The sequence below is a fragment of the Chroicocephalus ridibundus genome, chromosome 4 (genome assembly GCF_963924245.1).
Source record: "Chroicocephalus ridibundus chromosome 4, bChrRid1.1, whole genome shotgun sequence".
In the NCBI taxonomy this organism is placed as follows: Eukaryota; Metazoa; Chordata; class Aves; order Charadriiformes; family Laridae; genus Chroicocephalus; species Chroicocephalus ridibundus.
Genome location: NC_086287.1, coordinates 94,215,200 through 94,236,883, shown reverse-complemented (window position 1 = coordinate 94,236,883; position 21,684 = coordinate 94,215,200). Strand labels below are relative to the sequence as shown.

Here is a 21,684-nt window from a genome sequence, read left to right as displayed (position 1 = left end):
CCGCCATGGATGAAAGCGGCTCAGCTGGATGCGCTGGGAATGAGGTCCCAGGCTGCCACGGTGCCATCCCCACCCCGAGTGTGGGCATGGCAGGCAGCCATGGCTAATGCATGCCGTGCCTCCAGCCGAAGCCCTGGCACTAGGCAAGGAACGGCAAAATGCCATTTTCCCCCCCACCCAGGGAAAAGCGAGTGGAAGGAATCCGGACCAACAGCCACCAGCTTTCCCCCCTTCCCGGCTGCTGCTTGGCTAAAGAGCAGGCCAGTACGTGCCATGAATTTTTAGCTTTATCAACAGAGGCTTTGAGAGCAGGGCTAGAAAAACGCCGAGTCGGCAAATCCAAGCGATGCGAACACAAGGCTCCGGGGAGCGGACGGGGATCCTGTACCATGGGATTGGGATGTGCCGGCGGGGATGGGGCTGGGGCAGATGGGCCCCATCCCCGCTGGCCCCCACGGATCCAGGCTGCTCCCTCGGGAAGGGACGCGGCAGACGCTGCAGAAGAGGGGGGAGGATTTATTCCGGGCAGCACAGCCTGGCTCAGCATTAGAGCCACATATACACCGTTACACAGCAGAAAAAAGTCGGGGGGGCGGGGGGGGAAAGCTTTGCGGGCAGCAAGGATGAGCTCAGGGTTGGAGTGCTGCTGACCTCATTCCTGGCTCTGCATCGCTCCGTGTCCCCACGTGAAGGTGGGGAAACAAGGGATGGAGGCTGGGGGGGTGGAAAACAAAGAGCCGGGGGGGGGGATGCTTTCTGCTCACAGCGTGATCAAAAGGCTGCAGCACAAGGAAGAGCTGCTCCCCGCACACCCCCGGCAGCGCTGCAGCTCCCCAGGAGGTCCTGCCAAAGCTCAGCTTGTTCCTCTGCATCCCGAGGGACCACAATGGAGAAGGGACCCCGAGCCCTTCGTCAGCAAGCTGGACGGTCCAGCACCTGGAGTATTTCATGGAGGCTTCAGGCTGGGGGAAGCACAAAGGGCAGCACGGCTCAGGAGCCACAGAAGAGAGGAAAAAAACCCCTCCAGCCATCAAACACAAAACCAGAAGGGCAGGCAGCGGAAGGGGACCGCCCCTGTGGCTGGAGGCAGGCAGAAGGGGACTAAGCTGACTTGGGGCCGAGGGACAGCTGCTGTAGATTAGCTCTGCCACGTTCAGACAGCCCTCGCCACCCGCCGAGAGATACGAAGAGCGCTCGTGGTGGCAGCACCCCCCAGAGCGAGCCCGTCCCCGCAGCGAGAGCAGGCGCCTGGGTTTTGTGTGACTTTATTGGAGAGCAACACAAGTCGGGGAGGGGGGGGCGTGATTACAGAGGGCTGCAGGGGGAAGACGCGCACTCTCGGCTCAGTCCCAGTCCCCGTCGCCTTCAGGATTGTCGTCTCGGGGGGGTTCCTGAAACTGGATGTTCGCCAGCATGTCCCGCATGGCTGCCATGAGCCTGTTCACCCCCTGGTTAAGGTCCTGCCCTGCTCCAGCCTCTTCATCCCTCTCGTGCCTGATGTCCCCCTGCAAGAGAGCGGAGCTGGAGCAGCCAGGCAGGGAGCTGCCCGCCCGTCTGCAGCAGGCGGGGAGAGAGACAATGCCGCTTGCCAAAAAGCATCCGGCTGCTCTGCAACCTGACGTTTACACACTGCATATGCCAAGAGCCACTCCCTTTGCAGAAACACTGTGCAGAGGAAACTTCTGCGTACCACCAGCAAAAGTGTGCTCTGCTCTGCCCCGCAGCAGCTGACTGCACATACCTGCAAGTTAAAATTTGGCAACAGCGATCGGAAGAAGAGAGATAAAGTGCTTTCATTGGATGGACGATTCGTTCTGAAAGACAGAAGTCACACCGCGGTTAAGGGGGCAGCTTGGTACTTGACCTCTCGCTGGGGCTGAGACAGCGCAGAGAGAACTACGCTGCCCAGACCAACACACGGCCCCTCCCGAGCCAGCCCCGAAGCAGGGTACTGGGGGATTCTCGGGGATTTCCTACCCCAGGTAGCCAGCAGCTGGCCAGCCTCTGGGCAACGCAGTAGTTAAAAGCGCTGCCCGGTCTGCTCTGAGCTGGGTCAGTGCATAAGACACGTATGGGCTTCACCTGGACAGTCTGTGCGCCCCACGGCTGGCTGCGCTTAAACCTGTATTTACCCCAAACCACCTCGGGTAAGAAACAGCCAAAATTTTTCAATGGCCTTTGCTTTAATGGCTGTGAACAGCCGCCGTCTCCGACGGTGACCATCAAGGAAAAGCAGCAGGACCAGTCCTGCCTGTACGCTCTGCCTGTCGGCGAGCACCACAAGCCAGGCGGCTCTTCCTCCGAGATGGAGGAGGACGTCAGCTCTGAGCTCCCACAGGCACCCAGGCCCGGGGCTGAGGGCGCGCCGGGAACACGCCGGCTGTGCCAGAAACGCGGGGTGGAGAGAAGGTACCTTTCTGGTCTGGTGTAGGAAACGATGGAGTCCAAAGGAGGCAAGGGGTCGTACCCCATCACAGGCTGCGAGGTCACCTCCTGCGGGGAAGGAGAAGAAAGAAGGGGTGAAGGCTGCGTCACCAGCAGCGGCAAACACCGAAGCACACAGATGGGCAGACCAGCTGGACAGCCCTTCGTCTCGGGGAACGTAACCAGCTGCAGCCTGGCCTGCCCACACATGCCCCCGTGTGCAGCCCCGGGAAGCCATACATACAGGGAGGACACTTTGAGGTCAGGCCCATGGTTCTTGCTGGTGGCTGGGGTTTAAGACATGCCCAGTGTCTGCAGGGACGCGAGTGCCACCACGCCGCGCACAGCGGCACCGCCTGTGCCCCGTCAGGGCCACTCACCAGAGGCAGAGCTGCCATGGCCTCCTTCACCTCCGAGAGGATGATGTGCCGGTAGATGTTCCTGGGTGCGCTCTGGTACAGCGTCTTTCTCCTAAAGCAGAGAGGGGAGCAGAGGATTGCACAGAGCACACCTCAGCATAGCCAGCTTTCCATTTCTGCTTCTCTAGGTGCATCATCAGCTTCATCCCTGGCTCTGGGGGGGATGTGCTTTATCGGACGGAGCTGGCCTACGGTGAAGCCAAAGTCACTTGGCAGCTGCTGACCTCAGATGAAAGAGCAGAACAGCTCAGGGACACTGCATGGATCTCTCACCGGCCCCATTCCTCTGCAGGTCAGCAGAGCAAACTACCTTTGGCTTAGGGCAAGACCTAATGCCCCCCTCTCTTGCTTCTCAGAGCTGGAAGGTGTTTCTATGCACTCACCTGCCCTGTGCAATAAATATCTGCGAGCCCTGCAGCTACCCCCGCCCCTCACAGCCAGTGGCAACCCCTCCACCCTTCCTGGGCGATTTCCAGGGCACATGTGATAGTCGAAGCTGGGGGAAGCCAGCGTAGCACACACTCAGTGAGCAAAAGCTACAGCTTTTAATTCACGTTTATGCAAAGTACGGAAGAGCCTCTGCCTTCCTGGCCCTACGGCGTAACCCTTGGCATCAGCAGCGACCATCAGATCGGCAGTTGTGGGGCTCTGAGCAAGCCCCAGCGCTGCTGCTGCTCGGGACAGAGCTCCTCTCATCCGCAGAGCCTCCCGGCCTGCTCCGACCCTGTGTTTCAGCACCCGTGCCTGGTACAAGAGCCGCTCACCTCCACCTGCCGCACTCACTTGTGCTCAGACTCCTCCACCAGCGGGTCCCGGGCATCCACCATGCGCAACACCTCGTGGACATTGGGCTCCAGCCATGCCATGACGGCTGGGTCCTTCCACAGGGAGTGAGTCCTTCCCACGTAGAGGGACGTCAGCTGGTTCAAGGCGGGAGGCTGACTACAGGAGACAGTTGTTATTCAGGGCACTCTCCTCCTTCCCGCCTGCAGGTCCCTGTGCTGGCTGGCAAGGGCTCGTCTCTGCACTGTGCTTCGGCGTGAGAACACAAAGAGAGGAATCGCAGGCTCCCTGCTTTGCTTTGCTATTTCCATCTACCTTCACCAGTTTTTCTGCCTCCATCTATTTCTGGGATAAGCAGAGCCATGAGACGAAAGTTAACGCTGCCTTGACCCGAGGGGGAGACCATTCATGTGTTCAGGAGGACCACGTGTCAGGGAAATCCAGACTGGTAGGAGACAGCCTGCCCTGAGAGTACGCACATGCGGTTCTCTCTTACTACATGTACCGACAGGCTGCAGTATGAACTTCTGACCCATCCACATTAAGGTGAGGCAGCTCTATTAGCTTTATCTGGTGGCCATTATGGAAATCCATTATCAAAGCATCTAACAGCCTACTCAGGAAAAACAAATATTCTCCTCCGCAGCTTTGTAAGTCCATTAGCAAGCAAAAGCCCCACTACTGGCAAAATCGATTCCTTCTCTTTACCGAGAACATCTCCAGGGCTTACCTTATCTGAGCATTCAGCCCGAAAAAGGAATGGGACGCGACCCTGGCATCGGGCTGCACACTGCAGTGATCCAACAACGGCATAAGAACTGCAGGAGAAAGTCAGACAGCTCGCTTTCAATAGCCCGGCAAGGAGCACCGTGGTGTGGCCGCTCACCACTGCCAGGGCTGCAGAGAGACAGCCCCATCCCAGAGGTGGGCCCCCACCGGGGCGCTGAAGGAGGACCCATGCAAGGAGGGTGCGAGCGTGCTGCTGGGGGTTATGCTGCGTTTTGGTCTCTGCGTGGGTGACGGAAACAGATCCAGAGTAAGCGAAAAAAGAACAAACTTCTTTTACCCCCAGTGAAATAAGGTGCAATTTTCCGCACTTAACGCTGCTGGCCTTTGAACTTGAACAAGGGTTTTATTTCAGTCACCATGACAAGCAGCAAAAAAGATGGTTTCAGCCAACACAAACTAAACCTCTGTTCGAGAGCTGGTTAATCCCGCGTATAAAGACACACCCTCCTCTGGGCCCAGAGGGGCTGTATATCTCCTTTCATGGACAGCAGCACCAACTGGATGAAAGCAAGAGTGATGGGCGCCCATAGAGAGCACATCTAAAGCAGAGCAGTGCCTCGGAGGGAAAGCCAAGAGAGACTTGCTGTCTCTGGTCTGGCCAACCCTGGGGTGAAACATTTTCCTCCTCCAAGATTCTAGTTCTCATCCTCCCCCAACTTGCATGCCTGTGACCATCTCTAATGAAGGGGCATCAGCTGCTCGGAGGAAGGTGCACAGCAGGGAGAACAGTCCTCAATCTCCTCCTAATACATGGAGGGCTCATGGCCATGGTGGCCCTACCCGGTTCCACTGTCCTCTCGCCAGCCCTGCCACGGTGCGGGAAGGCTGAATATCACCACCACCACCCCAGACGCAGGTACAGCAGTACCTGCCACTGCCTGAGGTGCCTCACCCTCTGAGTCAGGGCTCCCATCTCCCAGACAGAGGCAAACACCATTTGCAACCACAGGCAAACTGCTGCCTCTGCATTTGACTGCCTGGAATCCAGCCTTCGCTCTCACAGATGAAGACAGTGACAAAGCCTGCGGGGACGGACTTACCGGTGGGGACAGACTTACCGCTTGGGAACATGATCAACGCGAGCTGGATGAGCCGGGCAGCTTTCTCCCGGGCTTGGCTTTGCTCCAGCTCCGAGCGCTCCTCCTGCTGGCTCAGGAAGAAATAGGCCAGCGGCACCGAGAAGGCAAAATTGGGGAGCTGGGACAAATTCCGGTGACTCTGCAGGATCAGAGAGACAGATTTACCGAGAAATGATGCTATGCAGAACAATCTCGATGTGGCTGGGCTGCACACAGGGTGGGGTTTCTTGCTTGCTGGATTAAGTTACTTCCCAGCCATTGGCTTGGTGCCTCCACAACTGAGTAAGCAATTTTGAGTTCCTATAATCGTTTGCAGGGTACCAGGATTACAAGAACACACACCCTAGCCTTTACGGGTCATTCCGATGATTTTTAGGATGCTAGCCTGGCCATGCGGGAGCCCTCAAAAGGCTAAGCTGGTTAGGAAAACCTCATGCTCTGTGGCCCAGCTGCCCCCTCCAGTCCAGCCCAGGTGGGGAGATCCCCAGGAACCAAGCTCTCCCCCCTCTGCCCCCTCTCTCGCCAGGGCAGCCTGAGGGCAACTCACCTCCACCTCCTGGAACATGCGGGTCAGGAAGGTGTATTCTCTAGCTCGGAGGGAGAGAAAATCGATCAGCAGCAGCACACACAGTGGGTCGTTCTCTGGATCAAGGCTTCAGAGGGAGGCGAGCACAAGGGGAGGAAACAAAATCAGTGTCACAACAGCTGAAGTAGCTGTCCTCATTTCTAAGTCAAACAAGACTTTCCCACTAGCACCCAGAGAGCTTCTGTGACTCAGCAAGTGGAGATAACGGGAACACGATCGTTCCTGCATGGCCAGGATGACGGTGCAACGCCCTGCCCAGTCTGCATCCCTGCAGAGGGGTGCCAGTCCTCCCATCACCACCCGGGAGCAGGATCAATGGCCACAAACTGAGCAGGCTGAAGCCACCGTCATACATCTGCTCCACAGAGACTGCGAGCTCTGCTATAATAACCAGCCAGGCCCACAGCTCAGCAGTCAACAGCAAGGGCCACCCAGGTCCCATCTGTTTAAGCCTCCTTCTCAACAGTGTCTTCTCTCCAAAGCAGCACCACAGATAAGAGCACGTGCTCAAAGTTAACCTGTGACGCTGCATCTGTAAGGAGTGGAAACAAGCCCTCACTGAGCCTGGGAGCAGCAGTACACCTCTGGGGGGTTTTCCTGCCTGGGTTAGGTTCAGTGTATTGTTCGAAGCGTGTTCCCCCAAGCCTGAGACACCTTGCCCCATTCCACAGGGAACGGGGCGCAGCCCTCAGCAGGGGCACCTACCTCAGAATCAACTTGCAGAACTCCAGGGCTGTCCGGGGACAGCCTCTCTTCTCCAGCAACATCAGGTGCTTGAAGAGAGCCAGGAAGAAAGACCTGTGTGGGGAAAAGGAGTGGACTTTAGAAGCCAGTTTTGGAGAGAAGCACCTTGTGCCACTCAAGAACGGGGACCCACAGTCAGCCCCAGCTCCTTGCCCTCCAAGCATCAGCGTCGCAGTGCAGTCAGGGTGGTCCAGGGGACCCAGCCTGGTGCAATATGGGGTGACACAGACCCTTCATGATCCCATTTTTTTTTTTTTTTTTTTTTTTTTAATTTCTTTGTGCAAGCATAGGGACGGCAAACCCATGGCCTGCTCCATCCCTGCTCCCCAAGGCCCTGCAGCCTTGTGCTCTCCCAGGCTGGCCAATAGCTCAGGACCAGAGAAACAAGTAAATCCCCGAACTCTGCATTCTGCCTTGTCCCAGCCCACCCAGTTGCACGAGAGGACTAACACCCAAATCGGGCATCTGTAGATCGCTGCGTTCAGGTCGCAGACGGCACCAAGCCCATCAGTGAGCAGGTACTGGAAATCTGAGCAACCTCCAGGTACAGCAGTTTGGGAGGGATGACTTAGGTCAGCTGACTGGAAAATTCCCAGAATAAAGTCACCTTTCCCCGCAGCTGCAGAGCTGTCATTACATAAAGAGCCGGGCTGGGAGCAGCGTGAGCGCTGGGGACACAGGCCAAGCAGGCAGCACACAAGTGACCAAGCACAGCTGTAAACATGCAGCGAGTATTTCTGTGACAAAAATAAGTGCCATTTTAGGCTGAGGGGCACTAATTTCACATGAGAAGGATGTGACAGGGGGGAGCAGTTACTGCTCCAATAAGAAATCCCCTGGGAAAGAGGATGCTTTGCAAAGAAACTTCAGTGCAAGAGCTGCTGGTACCCCAGCACCCATCTCGGGAGCCCTGCTGCTGCCTTGCTGAGGGGCACTGCCACCGACCACCGAGTGGCAGAGCTTGTTCCGACAGAAAGGGACATTCAAGGTCCCCTGCCACCATGGATGACACAGCAGACGCTGTGAATCTGGGTCTCCGTGTCCAAAGTAGGCCAGGGCGCGCCGCGACGGCTCTCCGGCAGATGCGGGGCAGGCCGGCGTGCCACCTACCTGTTCTCTGGCCGCCGGTAGTCCAACCTGCAGGTCCCACTGGTGAGACTGAAGAGAGGGTGGAAGGAGCACTCCAGGCTGTACAGCGCCTGCTCTGCAGACAGCAAGGACAACGTCAGGGCACGCCACCACCCCACGCAGTCCCACTGCTCACAAAACAGCAGTCGATTTAGCCCAGAAGAGACTGATAATTGAGAGCTCTGGCAGCCATGAAATAAACTTGCTCACAGCCCAGCAAGGCACAAAGCTACTTCAGAGTACGTGGTCGCAGCACATACCCAGGCAAGCGAGCCTTGCCCCCTTATGAGGGCATTAGGCTATGCTCCAGTTGGGAAAAGCGACTCTCCTGGAAGAGGTCTGGGATTGAGGCTGGAACAGCTGCCTCTGCCACAACTATCTTCACACATGGAAGCCAAAGATCATGTCCTCACCTCTGGCCCCTCCTATCATGCTGCAGAGCACATGCCCTGGTTGCCAAACAGCACATCTCAGACACCAGACCGCAGCACGGCAGTGCGAGGGGCAGCCATCCTCCAGGATGCCTCCTGCCCCCACGCAGCCTGCAGCACCCAGAGGAGCAGAGCCAGACGTGCTGACCTGCAACGTGCTGGTCAGAGGAAGGCAAAGCAGGCTGGTCTGGAGGGCTGGGCAGGCTCCCCGCAGAGGGCACAGGCTTCCTGGAGCAGCCCTCACACGGCAGGACCCGGTAGCTACTAAATCAGACCCTCCTCCTACAAGGGACGTCCTACAGGTGAGACACATCCCCCACCATGTCCAGACAATCCGTCCATTCATTTTGAAGGTGAATGCTGATGGGCTTTGCCTCAGACAAGCACGTCCGGCTCCGTTTAAAAGCCTCCAGCAAAAACTGCTGGTCTGCACGATCACATAAGGCCGAGTGCTCATGGCCCAGAGTCACAGACACAACCAAACCAACCCTTCTGGTTTGCTGCGTCTCTGTTGAAACAAAACCAAAACTGAACCAAAACCCCTCGATTACTAATTCACGCCAAGACATCTGCTCCTCACTTCAGCTCTTACCTACGAGCTCACGGGCCATCTCCTGATCTTCCTGCATCCGGCACACGTCGCTGAGCAGCAGAAGCGAGTCCACATGGTACGGTTCCAGCGCCTGAAGCAGTGGCTACAGAAGAGCATGAGCTTGATTACACGATGGCACAAATCATGGGTTTCTCACGCACTGTGCCTACGAGGCAAGCTCTGTTAAGCGTGGCAGGGAGGCAAATGCCCTGACACCGTGCCTACCAGAAAGGGGCTGTTCCTGCCCCCGGCTCTGAAGGTGAAGAAATCCTGTCCCACATCATCAGAAAGCCAACGCTTAGACTGTAGTGCAAGACTGGGGACGGACGCACCTCATGTGAAAAGCTAAGAACCTAAGAACTGTCACGCTGGGTCAGAGTAGGGATCCATCTCGCCCTGCCTCCACAAGCAGATGCCTGGGAAAGAGGGCATGAAGCTGGGCACGCGTGATGGCTCCCAGCACACTTTAAGCTGCCAACCTTTAGGGGTTCAGGGACCTCCACTGTCAAAGATGCCACTGATATTAACGGTGTCTCCTCATGTGATTTTGTTCGCTTTCCAGCACCCCAGCTTTGTGATACAGAAAGCCACCACTTAAGCACAAAGTGTGAAGAACTTGCTTTAATCCCAACCTGCCAGCCCCATCCATGTGTTGGGAGGGCCAGCAGGGAGATCTCTCCTTACTCCATGCAGGATCTGGGCCCTCGATGGCAGCTTCCCTCAGGCACCTCCCTCCCAGTCGACCCAGCTTTTCCAGCACAGAAGCCGTGTCAGCCCTTTGATCACCTTTGCTGTCCTTTTCCGAATCCCTCCCAGCTCCACCATATCGTTTTGAAGGTGAGGGCCCAGCACTGCATATAATACTCAAGATGCAGGCAGCAGGCATAATTACATTTTTGTTTTATTCCTTATCCCTTAAAAATTCTGAGCATTGGATCAGACTTTTGCTTCCCCTGGGTACCGAGAGGACATTTTGACACATTTATTATAATTCCAGGATCCAGCTCCTGAATGGTAATGGATTTATAATACGTTTTTCCGGGCTTCAGAAGAAAAGTTTAACCAAACCTCAAAAACCTCTGCATTCACTAAATATATTATAAACAGGCTACTATTTCCAACTGCCTAAAATTCAGTTTCAATATGAAAATACTGAAGCTACTTCAAATCTCCTCAAAGTTTAATTTTGGGATTTATTTTTTTTTCCCCAAAACTGAAAAAATACGACTTCAAAAGCTCCAGACGCCGTACATCTACAGGGTGGTGGCCAGTGTGCCCACCTACAGTACAGCCTTTGTGTTTTAGGCTGTCCCAGCCCTGCGCCTTTGCCTCAGTGCCACTTGCCTGACATTTTACCCCTTCCCTGCTTGCTCTCAAGTTTCTTTCTAGTCCTTTTTGGAAGAGATGGAGCACACAGGGCCATTGTGATGGGAAGACGTGCTCTTCATGCACTTGCAACTTCACCAGCAAAACCATTTTAATACACTGGCAAGAGCACAAAAATACTCAATAAGCAAGACGCCCAAAAAAAAATCACGTTTTGCAGGCTGAAACCATAGCAGCATGGCAGATCCGGGGTCCAGCCGCGTGAAACTGTGGCTGTCACAGATAAACTGGCTGGAGGTTTGAAGTACTTCTGGCATCGGCAAAACCCTGTCTGTTAGATTTTATCCTTAACAGAAAATCGAAAGACTAAAGCTGTAAGAACATCTTCAAACATAGCCAGACCCATTCAGCAGGGACAGAGCATAAAGACTAAGAATTCCCAGGGAAAACCTGTCCTGCTCTGCACAGCCGTGAGACCATGTTTGAGCTGTCCTTAGGGCGCTGGCTCTCAGGTCCATCACTGCTGCACAGGAATTGCTTCGCATCATTTAATGCGAATCCCAGCCCAGTTAGCAGGCAGAACCGATGAGCTGGAGGGAGCAGCGCCCTGAGCAGAGTGTGGGAAAGCAGAAGGAAGTAAACTTTATTTAGTACACAATGGCCTCTTTAAGAAACTTCTCCAGGGCATATATCCGAGCTCATGTGGCCAGGGTTTTCAGACCAAAAATATCTCAATTATGGTTCAGCAGGGTGCAGAGCAATTTTACTGTTGCTTATCACTACAAACTATAAATGTTACCATACAGTTTAATGAGCTTGGACACGCATGAAGAACTTTCAACACAAAGACTGTTTTGCTGAAATACCAAGGAAAGACACATTTTTCATCCATGCAACAGTTTATAAATAGAACAGCTGTTAGTTTAGATTCCCAGTTAAAGATAGGTTTATACAATGTTTTTCCTTTCCCAGCTGAAGAGCTGAGACAAGGGAGCTTTATTCCTACCCTTTCAGCAAAATGGTCATTTCCTGCTCGGTCCTCTTCCAGATGGCTACCTGGCATGCTCTCGGGCAGAGCCAAGGGTCCACCGCCAGCCACTGGACCTCATTTACACCAAGGTGGTCACTTATCTTATTCATAAGGTGAGAGCAAAACTCAGCAACTAACGCTGCCTCGTTCCACACAGAGGCGGCACAGGGCTCTACTGCTCAAAATGAGACTGGCAAAAAATAAGCCCTGGGATGCATCAGCCCACCTCTCCTGCCAGGAAAAGGGGCTGCAGGAACGCAGGAGGTAACAGCACGGGCAACCCAATTTCACAACATACCACGACACTGTTGGGGTCCATGGTCTCTACATTTTCCAGGAACTTCAACTGCACTTCCTGGTACTTGCGATGGTGCTCAAACGTGAAGTACTGCACTCCCCCCTTGGTGTCCACCAGCTCCATGACAATACCTAGAAGATGCACGGGAGACATAGGTACCACTGCTGCCAGCCAGCAAGCACAGCGGCAAGAAAAGCTCTTCCACTTTCTTGTCACACAGAAAGCTCATTCATATCATTGGGTCCAAAACCAGACGCGTTTTCAGAAGCTCCCAGAGAATTTCACTCCTTTACCTCCTCCCATGAGTCAAAGTCCGAAACCCACCCGAGAAGCTCAGGCAGCTTGCTCTCCCCATGGATATTTCTCATTATCCAGCAAGACTGCTGTTAAGAAGGGAAGTACTCATCACCCGCTACCTCAAATAAGGAGGGGAAAAAAGCTCAAATACTATGATACAACACAACAGAGTTCTGCGTGTTAAGAAAAGAAGTATTTTCATCAGCTGACAAACAGTTCCCTTTCTGCATCAGCCAGCACGAAGCCTGGGCCTGGCAGCTGATGAAAGCAGCTCCGGTTTCCATGCGCGGATGCTCTAGGAAAGCCAGGCTGGCACGGAGCAGCCGTCCGTGCCAACATGGTCACGGGACCGAGGCACCCCAGTGGCTAGCAGCAGTGTGGTGCTTCAGGAGGTGGCACCGAAAGCCTCACCTGTTCTGGTGTAGCGTGGCCAGGTGCTCTGGGGAGTCGTCAGCCACGTGCCGCGGACACACTGGCGCTGCCTTTGCCTAAGGAAATAAACACAACAGGTCACAGTTGCTCCATACTAACAGAACGAGGAGGGCTGAAAGCAGCCAGAAAAACAATGATTCAGGGAAAAAGAGACCCAACTTCTTCCCCAGCTGCAACCCTGCCACATGGAGCTTTAACATGTTTTACCTTCAAGACACAACACACTCTGCCTTACTTGAACCATTCCTCTCTGGGCCAGCCAGTGCCTCCAGCATTTCCACTTCAATAGCTTCTTTCCCCTGTTTCTATTCCTGCCAAGTTCTCAGCTGCCTCTTTGCTTCCAACAGCTTCCCAGGTCCAATTAAGAGAGCCCCATGCCCCTCTGACTCATCTCTCTTCCCAGCACTGCCTTCAAATGTCAACTGATTTAGTTAAGCCATGCTCACAAACGCAATCAATTTATTGGTTCAGGGCAGGAAGAATTCAGAAATCAAGGCTATTCTAAGAAAGTCATGTCTCCTCAGTAATGGACTGCTGCTTCTTCCTCAAGCGCTAAATATTCTTCCACAGACTCTCTCCGAGAAGGCTTCTGCTTCCACCATCGCTGCTCTGAGCTTATGCCCTTCTTACGTGCACACTTTTCAACTAGTTCATGAAAGCAGGGATTTACAGATAACACGAACCACAGTGCAATGGATAACTGCATAAACACCTCATGCCCAAGAGGCAGTAGGTTCCCTGAAAGCAAGTGCATGCGACCCCCTGAAAAGTATTCAGGGAGTGAATAGCAACAAGCAACAAATGCTGGAGAAAGGGAAAAAAAATAAAAATCCAAGAGCCTGTACTCTGTGAATTTGAGTGAAAGGACTTTAGAAGGGTGTTTGACAGTAAATGAGAGAGGAAATCAGCAGAAGAAAAAGCAAATGCCAGCAAAAGCCTGGAGAAGTCCTACACCCCCCACCATCACAAAAGAATATTCTCCTGTCCCAACAAGCGATGACTAAATGAGTAAGACACCCTGAACCCCGGATTCCCTGCCTAGGTGTGGCACTGGGGGCTTGGACTTGGAGCCAACTTGGACACACCGACTTGGACTTTGAAAGGGTTTAACATTAAATTCTGGACTAACCTCTGATCACCAAGAACAGCGCGAGCCCCAAAGTATCTCTTCAACTCGTTTTCTGGGTTCAAGTTTCTGTGAAGGTTGAAACAAGAAAGAAATGCTACCATCAGTTAAATATAGCCAAAAGTCTCATGCTCAAGTCTTCTCAATCAGTGCCAAGTGCTCTGTACCTTAAACTGTCTCTGGCCAGCCCCCTGAACTGTCACACACCCCACTGATCTCACACAACAAACCGAAAGGAGCCTAAGAACGGTCCGAATGGGAGGCATCAAAACACTTTTTCAATCAGATGCACGCTTCCTTTGCGCTCTGCTCCTAAACAGTGCTGAGCTGGGGAATACTTCTGCTGCCCTCTCTTGGGCAGCTGGAGCCTTAGTCTGGGATACTCCCTGGACAGCCTCCGTGCAGGAGTGTGCATTCAGGGTACGTGTGCCTGGAAAACACGAGATACTCACCTGCTGCCGAGTCTAGCGTGGCAGCCTGCAGTTTGGGGGGCACACCCTAACCACTGCATGGAGGCTGGCAAGGATTAAAATACATTTTTTTAAAACGAAGATCTCATATCAAAGCATGACAACACCTACAGTTTTCTTGACCTAACACTGACCTCAGAGAAGGGAGGCGTGTTTGAGAGGGGATTCTCTGCCATCCAGCAAGCGGGGCTTCAAGAGAGAGAGTGCAAGGCTGAGATACAGCACTGACAACCCTCACCTGCTCAGAGACTATCCAGCTCTCAAAGGTTTCTGAATAACGTTTACATGACCAGAGAAGTCACTGAAGCTTAAAGCCACCCCTAGGTAAACAAACACTCTGCCTTTACTGAAACATCCCTGAACAGGCTGCGCTAGCACCCAGTGCCCGCCAGCCTAGGCTGTTTTGATGCAGTGTCCCTGAAGGTTTCAAAACTGGGACTGGTAAGTTGTCCCAGCTACAAATTTAAAAGCTTTCTCCAACAACAGAAAGAACTGACAGTGTCTGCACCAGCCCTGGGTTCTGAAACACACTGGACATACCAGGCAGCCCATTCCCACCAGGTTTCCCAGTGCGACTCAGGCCCAGATGTTACAGGTCTCTAATTTGAGGCCGACTCATTCTTCAGCTCTTGGACACTCTCGGTGTTTAGACCACTTTGTTGATGGTGACATGCAGGAAAGGTTAGACAAGTCTAACCAGCTTTCCTGGTGAAATTAGCTCCTGGCACTGCTCAGCCCTCCTCGCAGGACAGCATATGCTGCACTGGGGCCTGCTGCTCACAGCACTCGGTCTGAATGCAGCTGGTCACCTGGCCAGGCAGGTTCAATTGCAAAACTATGCACCAGGGCTATCAGCAGCTCTGCAGAGATTCTCCCCCAGAGTCACACAGCGTTGTAGGCTGGAAGGTACCTCTGGAAGCTAGTCTGGTTCAGTCATCCACTCAAACCAGGACTGATGAATACCAGTCACTGCTCAAAACCAAACACAGCTCTAAATGCAGCGGTTAGAAACAGGGATGTGCACAACCATTACCACAACCCCTTTCAAGCAAGGTCCTGATTGCACCAGGAGGCTCCCAACTCCCTTCCTTGGGGGAAGGGATATCCCTATCATGGCCAAAGCCAAAATCAGGAAGGAAGCAAGCACTACCTGTGCTCTATGTAGAGTAGAGGCCTGCTGTCAGTGATTATTCCGCTCTGGGTCTGCTGTAATAGCCCATTGGTATCCTCAATCTTCTCCAGCAGGCTGTCGATGTCTTCCAGGTCGTTATCTTCCTTAAGACAGGCACACGCAAAGACAAGGCAGTTATTACAGAATGAGTCATCGTGGCACACAGGTCACCCAACAGAGATCGTACCCGGCTGCCTCTGGGTCCTGATCTTGCAATACTGGTGCAGCCCCTACCACTCACCCTGCTGCTACCCCATCGCTCACCTCGGGTGCGCACGTACCCTCTCTTATTGAGGCCTCCTGCTCTGCACCTAGCACCCTGTATTCCCTCAGCAATCCCACAGAGAGCCTGTCTTCCCCGTCCAACTGTCCCCGTAAGGGCTGGCTGCTCTTCCCTACTTGCTCAAGCTATCACAGGGCTGTTGCTCTCCACGCCACCATGAGTTCAAACACACCAGCTGAATAAATCTAGCATGGGCAAGAGCTGGCAGGCCGTCTGGCCTCTGGTCTGCCCCTTCTTACCTGGCCTTCACTGTGCTTTGTCTGGTTTATTTATACTACAATCCCCACAATATAATGAAATGTTGGGGTGCTGATTTTAATCATAAATATTTAAATAATCGGCCTTTACCACCTAGTTTCCACGGAAACACTAAGTTACTGCTGTGACCCTTGGAAGAAGATATCAAACACTCGCGTGATTTTAACCCAGCTCTAACATATTGCACTCCCACTCTCCCCATCTTGTAACAACCCAAAGAATATATCCAGTGGTGCACATTCAACAGTTGTATAACACTCTTATCCTGATTTTCCTCTATTTTTCCCCAAAAATAGCAACTGACGCATTTCTTATGCGGCCGTTTCACATCCTCCTCGTGATGTACGTGGGTGGAACACGGAATTCCATTCACAACACCCAAATAGCACTGCGAGCTTGCCTTTTCCAGCTAAATATAGCCACCCTGTGTGGAGTGGATACATGAAAAGTTTATAACATGCTTTGGATTTAAGTGCTTCAACAAAGGTGGTATTATCTCTAATTAGCAAATCAAACTGCCTGGTTCTGGGCATTAAGTCTCACGAGAGCCTACAGCTAGCAGATGCCACCCTATTGCTTGTTAGTCTCGGGCTAGGAGAGGAAACGGGCTCTTTGATCAGGTTCTCTGCCTTAGTAACTCGCTCTGAGCTCGCCCAACTGTATTCCTGGGGAGGAGGTGGTCAGCTGGGCACCTACATGGGAGTCACGGCTCTTCTGTTTGGCACTTCAGCATACTCTGGCTCAGGATGTTTAGCACAGGATCTCGCTCGAGTGAGTAGTTAAGATTCTTAAACCTTAGCAAAAACTAGCTCCTGCTTGGACTTTATTTCTATTGAATTTAAAAGACCAATGACTGTGATCCGTTTAGTCTCCTAGCTTAGCTCAAGCAGATAAAGTGTATTCGAGCATACGCATTTGTCTCCAAGTTTTAGCCATAACAAACAAAGACACTGGATAAAGTTCTCTCGGTCTAAGCACACTTCCTTAGGGGTAAACACCTTAGAAAGAATCACTGTCCCCTTGCTCCCTTCACCACTGAGGGGACAGAGCAGGTCCCACAGAAAGAGCACTTAGCAGTGCATTTGCTGATAAGGTACGAGCAGACACTCCTATCAGCGTTCAGCTATCAGATGTCAACCTACAGAGAAGGTGCGTGGCTGTGCACGGAGGAGAACGGAACGCGAATGACAACTGACAGCGAGAGCTCTGTATGGCTCTGCAGAGCAGGGACAGCCACCTAAGTAGGGCAGGGAAAATAAAATGAAAATGCAAAACTCCTCGCGCAGTACCCCCTCCCGTGTGAAGCCTCGAAGCAGAGATGAAAGAATACGCCGCTGTGAGGATTTCAGCTCCAAGCATCCGCAGCAGAGCTGCGCCAGTCTCGGCTGCTTGAAGGACCACAGTCAAAAGCTGCTGTTGCCATTTCATGATTTTAAATGAGTACAGTGCACAAACGAGCATTTTTGCCTCAAAATCTTTTCTGCAGCCATCTCAGAGTAGCCACTTTGTCAACCCCAATGCATAGCCACTAACTCTCCGAGCAAACACAGACATACCAGAGTCTCCCCTGCTGAAGTTTTCTTGGTTTTCCTTTTCTTTTTTTTCTTTCGTGGCTTGTTACTCAACATAGGCTGCAAAGAGAAATGGAACAGCTGTCAGAGCATGCCCATGGACTGCAGGGATGAAAGCTCTACCAGGGAGAGGAGCATTTCCCACAGGGATCAGCATGGCAGGAGGGTCCGTAAATGAAACCAATATTCATCCTTTCAAATTTTTCAGCGAGTGGAAATTAAGACACAAGGAGAAAATGGAGGAAACCACCAAAGGTTTACAAATGCAAGGGTTAAATCTCAGCCAATTTTCATATGTCTGATACTACAAAATCGGGCAAAAAACTCTTTTAGATACACCGGGTGTGGAAGAAATGTTTCAGCCTCTCTTTAGTCCCTAGAACAAACTTCATTTCTGTCTTTCTAGTGAGCATGAAGTTTCATCAGTCACTCCAATTTCCATAGAAACCAACACCTGCCTGGAAGCACCATACGATACAGGTTCCTCTCGCTGACAATGCAGCTACTTCAGCTCACAATGCTGCATAGCATTCCCTAACCCGACAGGCACACTGCTGTCCACGCTGGCTCTTCCCCAAGGCATACAGAGCTAAAAAGCGCATTTCCAGAATCTACACAGGTAATACAGCGAGTAACAGCATTACCAGAACAACCCCACAGCTCCCGAGCTGATTTCGGAACTAGGGGAATATGCAGCCCCAATCTGTCTCTATGAAAGGGTGGGGAGACGCCTGCCAAGGGCTCCCACGTTTCTCTCCAGGAAGCTGTGAGAGAAGCAGCAGGTGCACCCTGCAGTGCTTACGCAGCAAATTCACCGGGTCAGGGGCTGCTGGAGCCACTGCTCAGGCAGGGACCGACCAAGCAGAGCTCACACCACACATTCAGAGCATTCCCAGGCTCCTGGGCTGGCTGAGGCTACCAGCACAGCCGGACCATACACGGACGGCAGTCTTTGCCCCTCTGGCCACACCATCTGGCATCCAAAACTCAGAGGCCCACCCCAAATGCTGAGCCCTAATGGGTGAGGCCAGGGGGCCAACCCCCCTTCGCTCTCCCCCATCCTCATCTCCAGTGAGACACATGCTAGACTTGCAACGTCAAACTGTTAATTAAAGTGCCCCTTTCCTTACACGCTTCTGTAAGGAGACACTTCTGAGCTGATAAGGACCGCAGGAGGGAATCTTAATACAAAAAAAACCAACAAAGTGCTCCATAAAATAATAAGTTCAATATTTAGTTTACATTGTTTGGAATCTTTACATCATCCACTCCAAAACAAATGCTTCACTGACGTCCTGGTTTCAGCTGGGATAGAATTAATTTTCTTCCCAGCAGCCACTGTGTTTTGGATTTAGAATGAGAATGTCGATAACACATATTGTTTTAGTTGTTGCTTAAGTAATGCTTACATTCATTAAGTCAAGGACCTTTTCAGCTTCCCATAGAAGCTCAGAGGGAGCATAGACAAGACAAGCTGGCCAAAGGAATATTCCATACCATGGGTGTCATGCTCAGTATATAAACGGGGGTTGGCCAGGGAGCAGGAATCTGCGATCACTGCTCGGGAGAGGCTGGGCAATTGATCACCAGGTGGTGAGCAATTGCATTCCATCACTCATTTTGTATATTCTTTTACTTTATTATTATTTTACCTTCTGTTACTGTTCTATTAAACTGTCTTCATCTCAGTTGACGAGTTTGGGTTTTTTTCTCTCTCTTCTCCCTATCCATTGGGGGCGGGGAGGAGTGAGTGAACGGCTGCGTGGTCCTAGCTGTCAGCTGGGGTTAAACCACAACTGAGCACTTACACAACAGCCCAACTCCACATGCGGTGCAGAGCTCAATTAATTGTACAGCAAAGGGAGCAGAAGAGCAATCTCCATTTCAGAATCCCAGGGTGCTTTCCTTCCTGCGCGCTTTGCCTGACCTCAGTGCTCATGAGGACACAGCACAAGGTCTTCCTCAGGAACCTCCCCTCTGTGGACGTAAAATCTCCCCAGATCTCAGGCATAAACGCAACCCTCAGCACCAAACTGCTGATTCTCTTCCTGATCTGGAGCCCCAAGCACCTGGGTTTAAGCTCCCTCCCCTGAGGCTCATGTCATCAGCCTCTGACAAAACCCAGGTGCAAGGGAAAAGAAACACACTTATCTGATACCCACAAAGCTGCTCAGTGCATACAGAGACAGGGAAATAAGAAATCTTCTCCCCGCACTTTGCACAGCAACCACCATCATCACCAGATACTTGTGGTTTAGTTACCGTTTGGTCCGGCTGCTCTGCTTCCTCCCCACGTCTCTGCCCATCGCCTTTAGACTCTTCAGTTACAGCCCCTTTGTTGTTCCCTTCTGCTGCATCCCGCTCACTGAGCCGAGCATCCCCTTGTTCCTCTCTAGACGGCAGCTCATCCTCCGACTCCTCAGCGGTGATCTGTGCAAATAGACGGACAAGCTGCCAAAACAGCTGGCATGGGGCTGAGCTCTGCCCCCTCCTGCGCCCGGGGGATGGAATTCCCCAGGGATCTGATCTGTTACACTCCCACCTGCAAATGGAAGAAAAAAGCATCGCAGCAGCAACAGAGGGCTCAACTGCTTGACTGGCTTCTCCAGCAGACAGACGGGGATGACCCCTCACTTAAACCGTGTCACCTGGCAGGTCCCTGGAACAGCCCTGCACCCATCAAATCGCTGGAGGGTCACGACAACACGTCTGCTGCACGGCATGGCCGGCAGAAAAAGCGTGGCCCTATCTGGACTTTACTCTTCCTTGAAAAGACCTTCCAAAGCCAGCATTGCCTAATGTTCACACAGCCAAGCCTGGGGGAAGCACAAGGAACCACTGGGGCTGGCCAAGGTACCCAGAGAGGAAGGCTCAGGGTCTGCCACCCCAAGGACCCATCTGTGCCATCAGGGCCTGCATGAGCCCCGACTTCCAACACTGGGATCTTGCAGGGCTGGGAATGTGGCAGGCATGTTCCTGAAAACAGTTTCACCCACTGTTTGGCCATCCCGACACTCAAGCCCAGCTCTGACAACATCCAGACCACTCACCTCCTCCCAGGCCTCCCTCCAGTTCTCTCCCAGTTTAGCCCCAGTTGCTGCCCCCTCAAGCCCGCCCTATAGCCCCCATCTCCCTCCATTTCCCACCCCCCAATTCACATCCCCTCAGCTGAGTCTCCCCAAGGCCCTCCAGGTCACCCACCACCCCAAAACCCTCAGTCCCACTCCAATCACTGACCCCAGATAACTCTCACAAACTGTCACCTGGGTCACCCCCACCCAGCCACCGCCCCCTGGATCATCCCTCTCGGTCACTGCCACCCAGCTCCCCTGTTCCCTCCAGTCACCCCCCAACATCCCCCCCCCCTTAGTCACTGCCCTCCAAATCACCCCCTCACAGTCACTGTCACCCTTCAGCCATTCCCCACCCAATAACTGCCACCCCAGCTGTCCCCTCCCACAGCCACTGCCATCCCAGCAGCCCCCTCCCGCTTCAGCTGCCCTCCCTGAACCACTGTCACCCCAGCTGCTCCCCCCCGAGCCAATGTCATCCAGCTGCCCCCCCTCAGAGCTACTGTCACCCCTGCTGCTCCCCCCCAGAGCCACTGCCACCCCAGCTGCTCCCCCCCAGAGCCACTGTCACCCCAGCTGCCCGCCCCAGAGCCACTGTCACCCCAGCTGCCCGCCCCAGAGCCACTGCCACCCCAGCTGCTCCCCCCCAGAGCCACTGCCACTCCAGCTGCCCGCCCCAGAGCCACTGCCACCCCAGCTGCTCCCCCCCAGAGCCACTGTCACCCCAGCTGCCCGCCCCAGAGCCACTGTCACCCCAGCTGCTCCCCCCCCAGAGCCACTGCCACTCCAGCTGCCCGCCCCAGAGCCACTGCCACCCCAGCTGCTGCCCCCCAGAGCCACTGCCACCCCAGCTGCCCGCCCCAGGCCCCACCACCCCGCAGGCCCCAACCTCTCCCCCGGCACTGTCACTCCCCTCACCAGCTCGAAGCGGTTGCTGACGCCGGCACGGGCCCTCCCGGAAGCGGCCGACGGCAGACCCTCCTGTCCCCCCTCGGGGCCGGGATCCAGGCCCAACTCGCCCAGACCCGGCTCCTCCTGGCCCCGCTGCTCGCCCCGCAGCCGCCGCAGGGCCCGCCGCGACATGGAGCCCCGTCACGCACCGCGCCTGCGCGCGCCGCCCCTACCGCGCCTGCGCCGTCCCGTGCCCGCCCCGCCGCGCCTGCGCATGGGTGGCTGCTGCGCCTGCGCGGACCTGCCCTCCGCCCCGCCCCACTGCGCATGCGCAGGCCCGGGCCCCGGACCCGCCCCACCGCGCCTGCGCGTCGGCCGACAGCACGCATGCGCGCCCCGTTTTAGTGCCGCATTCCCCCCCCCCCCCCCCTTGCGCAGGCGCACTGCGAGGTGCCCGGGTCCTGCTTCGCGCCCCGCGCGGACAC

The 21,684-nt window shown here is 53.9% G+C and overlaps 1 protein-coding gene across 6 annotated transcripts; it reads right to left on the bottom strand.

The window, feature by feature from the left end:
* Positions 1 to 1,249: 1,249 nt before the first annotated feature.
* On the bottom strand, positions 1,250 to 21,438 carry TCF25 (transcription factor 25). Of its 6 annotated transcripts, XM_063334874.1 has the most exons (18): positions 21,227 to 21,436; positions 19,500 to 19,667; positions 17,223 to 17,297; positions 15,105 to 15,229; positions 13,488 to 13,553; positions 12,338 to 12,414; positions 11,630 to 11,760; positions 8,976 to 9,078; positions 7,935 to 8,028; positions 6,786 to 6,878; positions 6,042 to 6,147; positions 5,474 to 5,633; positions 4,357 to 4,444; positions 3,627 to 3,785; positions 2,805 to 2,895; positions 2,414 to 2,493; positions 1,742 to 1,814; positions 1,250 to 1,505 (listed from the first exon to the last, which is right to left on the bottom strand). In XM_063334874.1, the coding sequence occupies exons 1-18, from the start codon at positions 21,389 to 21,391 to the stop codon at positions 1,344 to 1,346; spliced, it is 2,016 nt and encodes a 671-aa protein (XP_063190944.1). In that variant the 5' UTR covers positions 21,392 to 21,436; the 3' UTR covers positions 1,250 to 1,343. The 6 variants fall into 6 exon arrangements, 5 of the variants coding, with proteins under 5 accessions (XP_063190944.1, XP_063190947.1, XP_063190948.1 ...); XR_010071072.1 differs by lacking the exons at positions 1,250 to 1,505; positions 1,742 to 1,814 and having other exon boundaries at positions 2,444 to 2,493; positions 4,357 to 4,634; positions 21,227 to 21,437; XM_063334877.1 differs by lacking the exons at positions 1,250 to 1,505; positions 1,742 to 1,814; positions 2,414 to 2,493; positions 2,805 to 2,895 and having other exon boundaries at positions 3,653 to 3,875; positions 4,357 to 4,634; positions 21,227 to 21,438.
* Between the last annotated feature and the right edge of the window lie 246 nt (positions 21,439 to 21,684).

Coding starts and splice junctions, on each gene's coding strand:
- TCF25 (XM_063334874.1), bottom strand. CDS start 21,391: ATGTCGCGGCGGGCCCTGCGGCGGCTGCGGGGCGAGCAGCGGGGCCAG. Junction 6,879..7,934: donor TACCGGCGGCCAGAGAACAG/GTAGGTGGCACG, acceptor TTCCCCACACAG/GTCTTTCTTCCTGGCTCTCT. Junction 2,896..3,626: donor GTGGAGGAGTCTGAGCACAA/GTGAGTGCGGCA, acceptor TCTCTGCTTTAG/GAGAAAGACGCTGTACCAGA.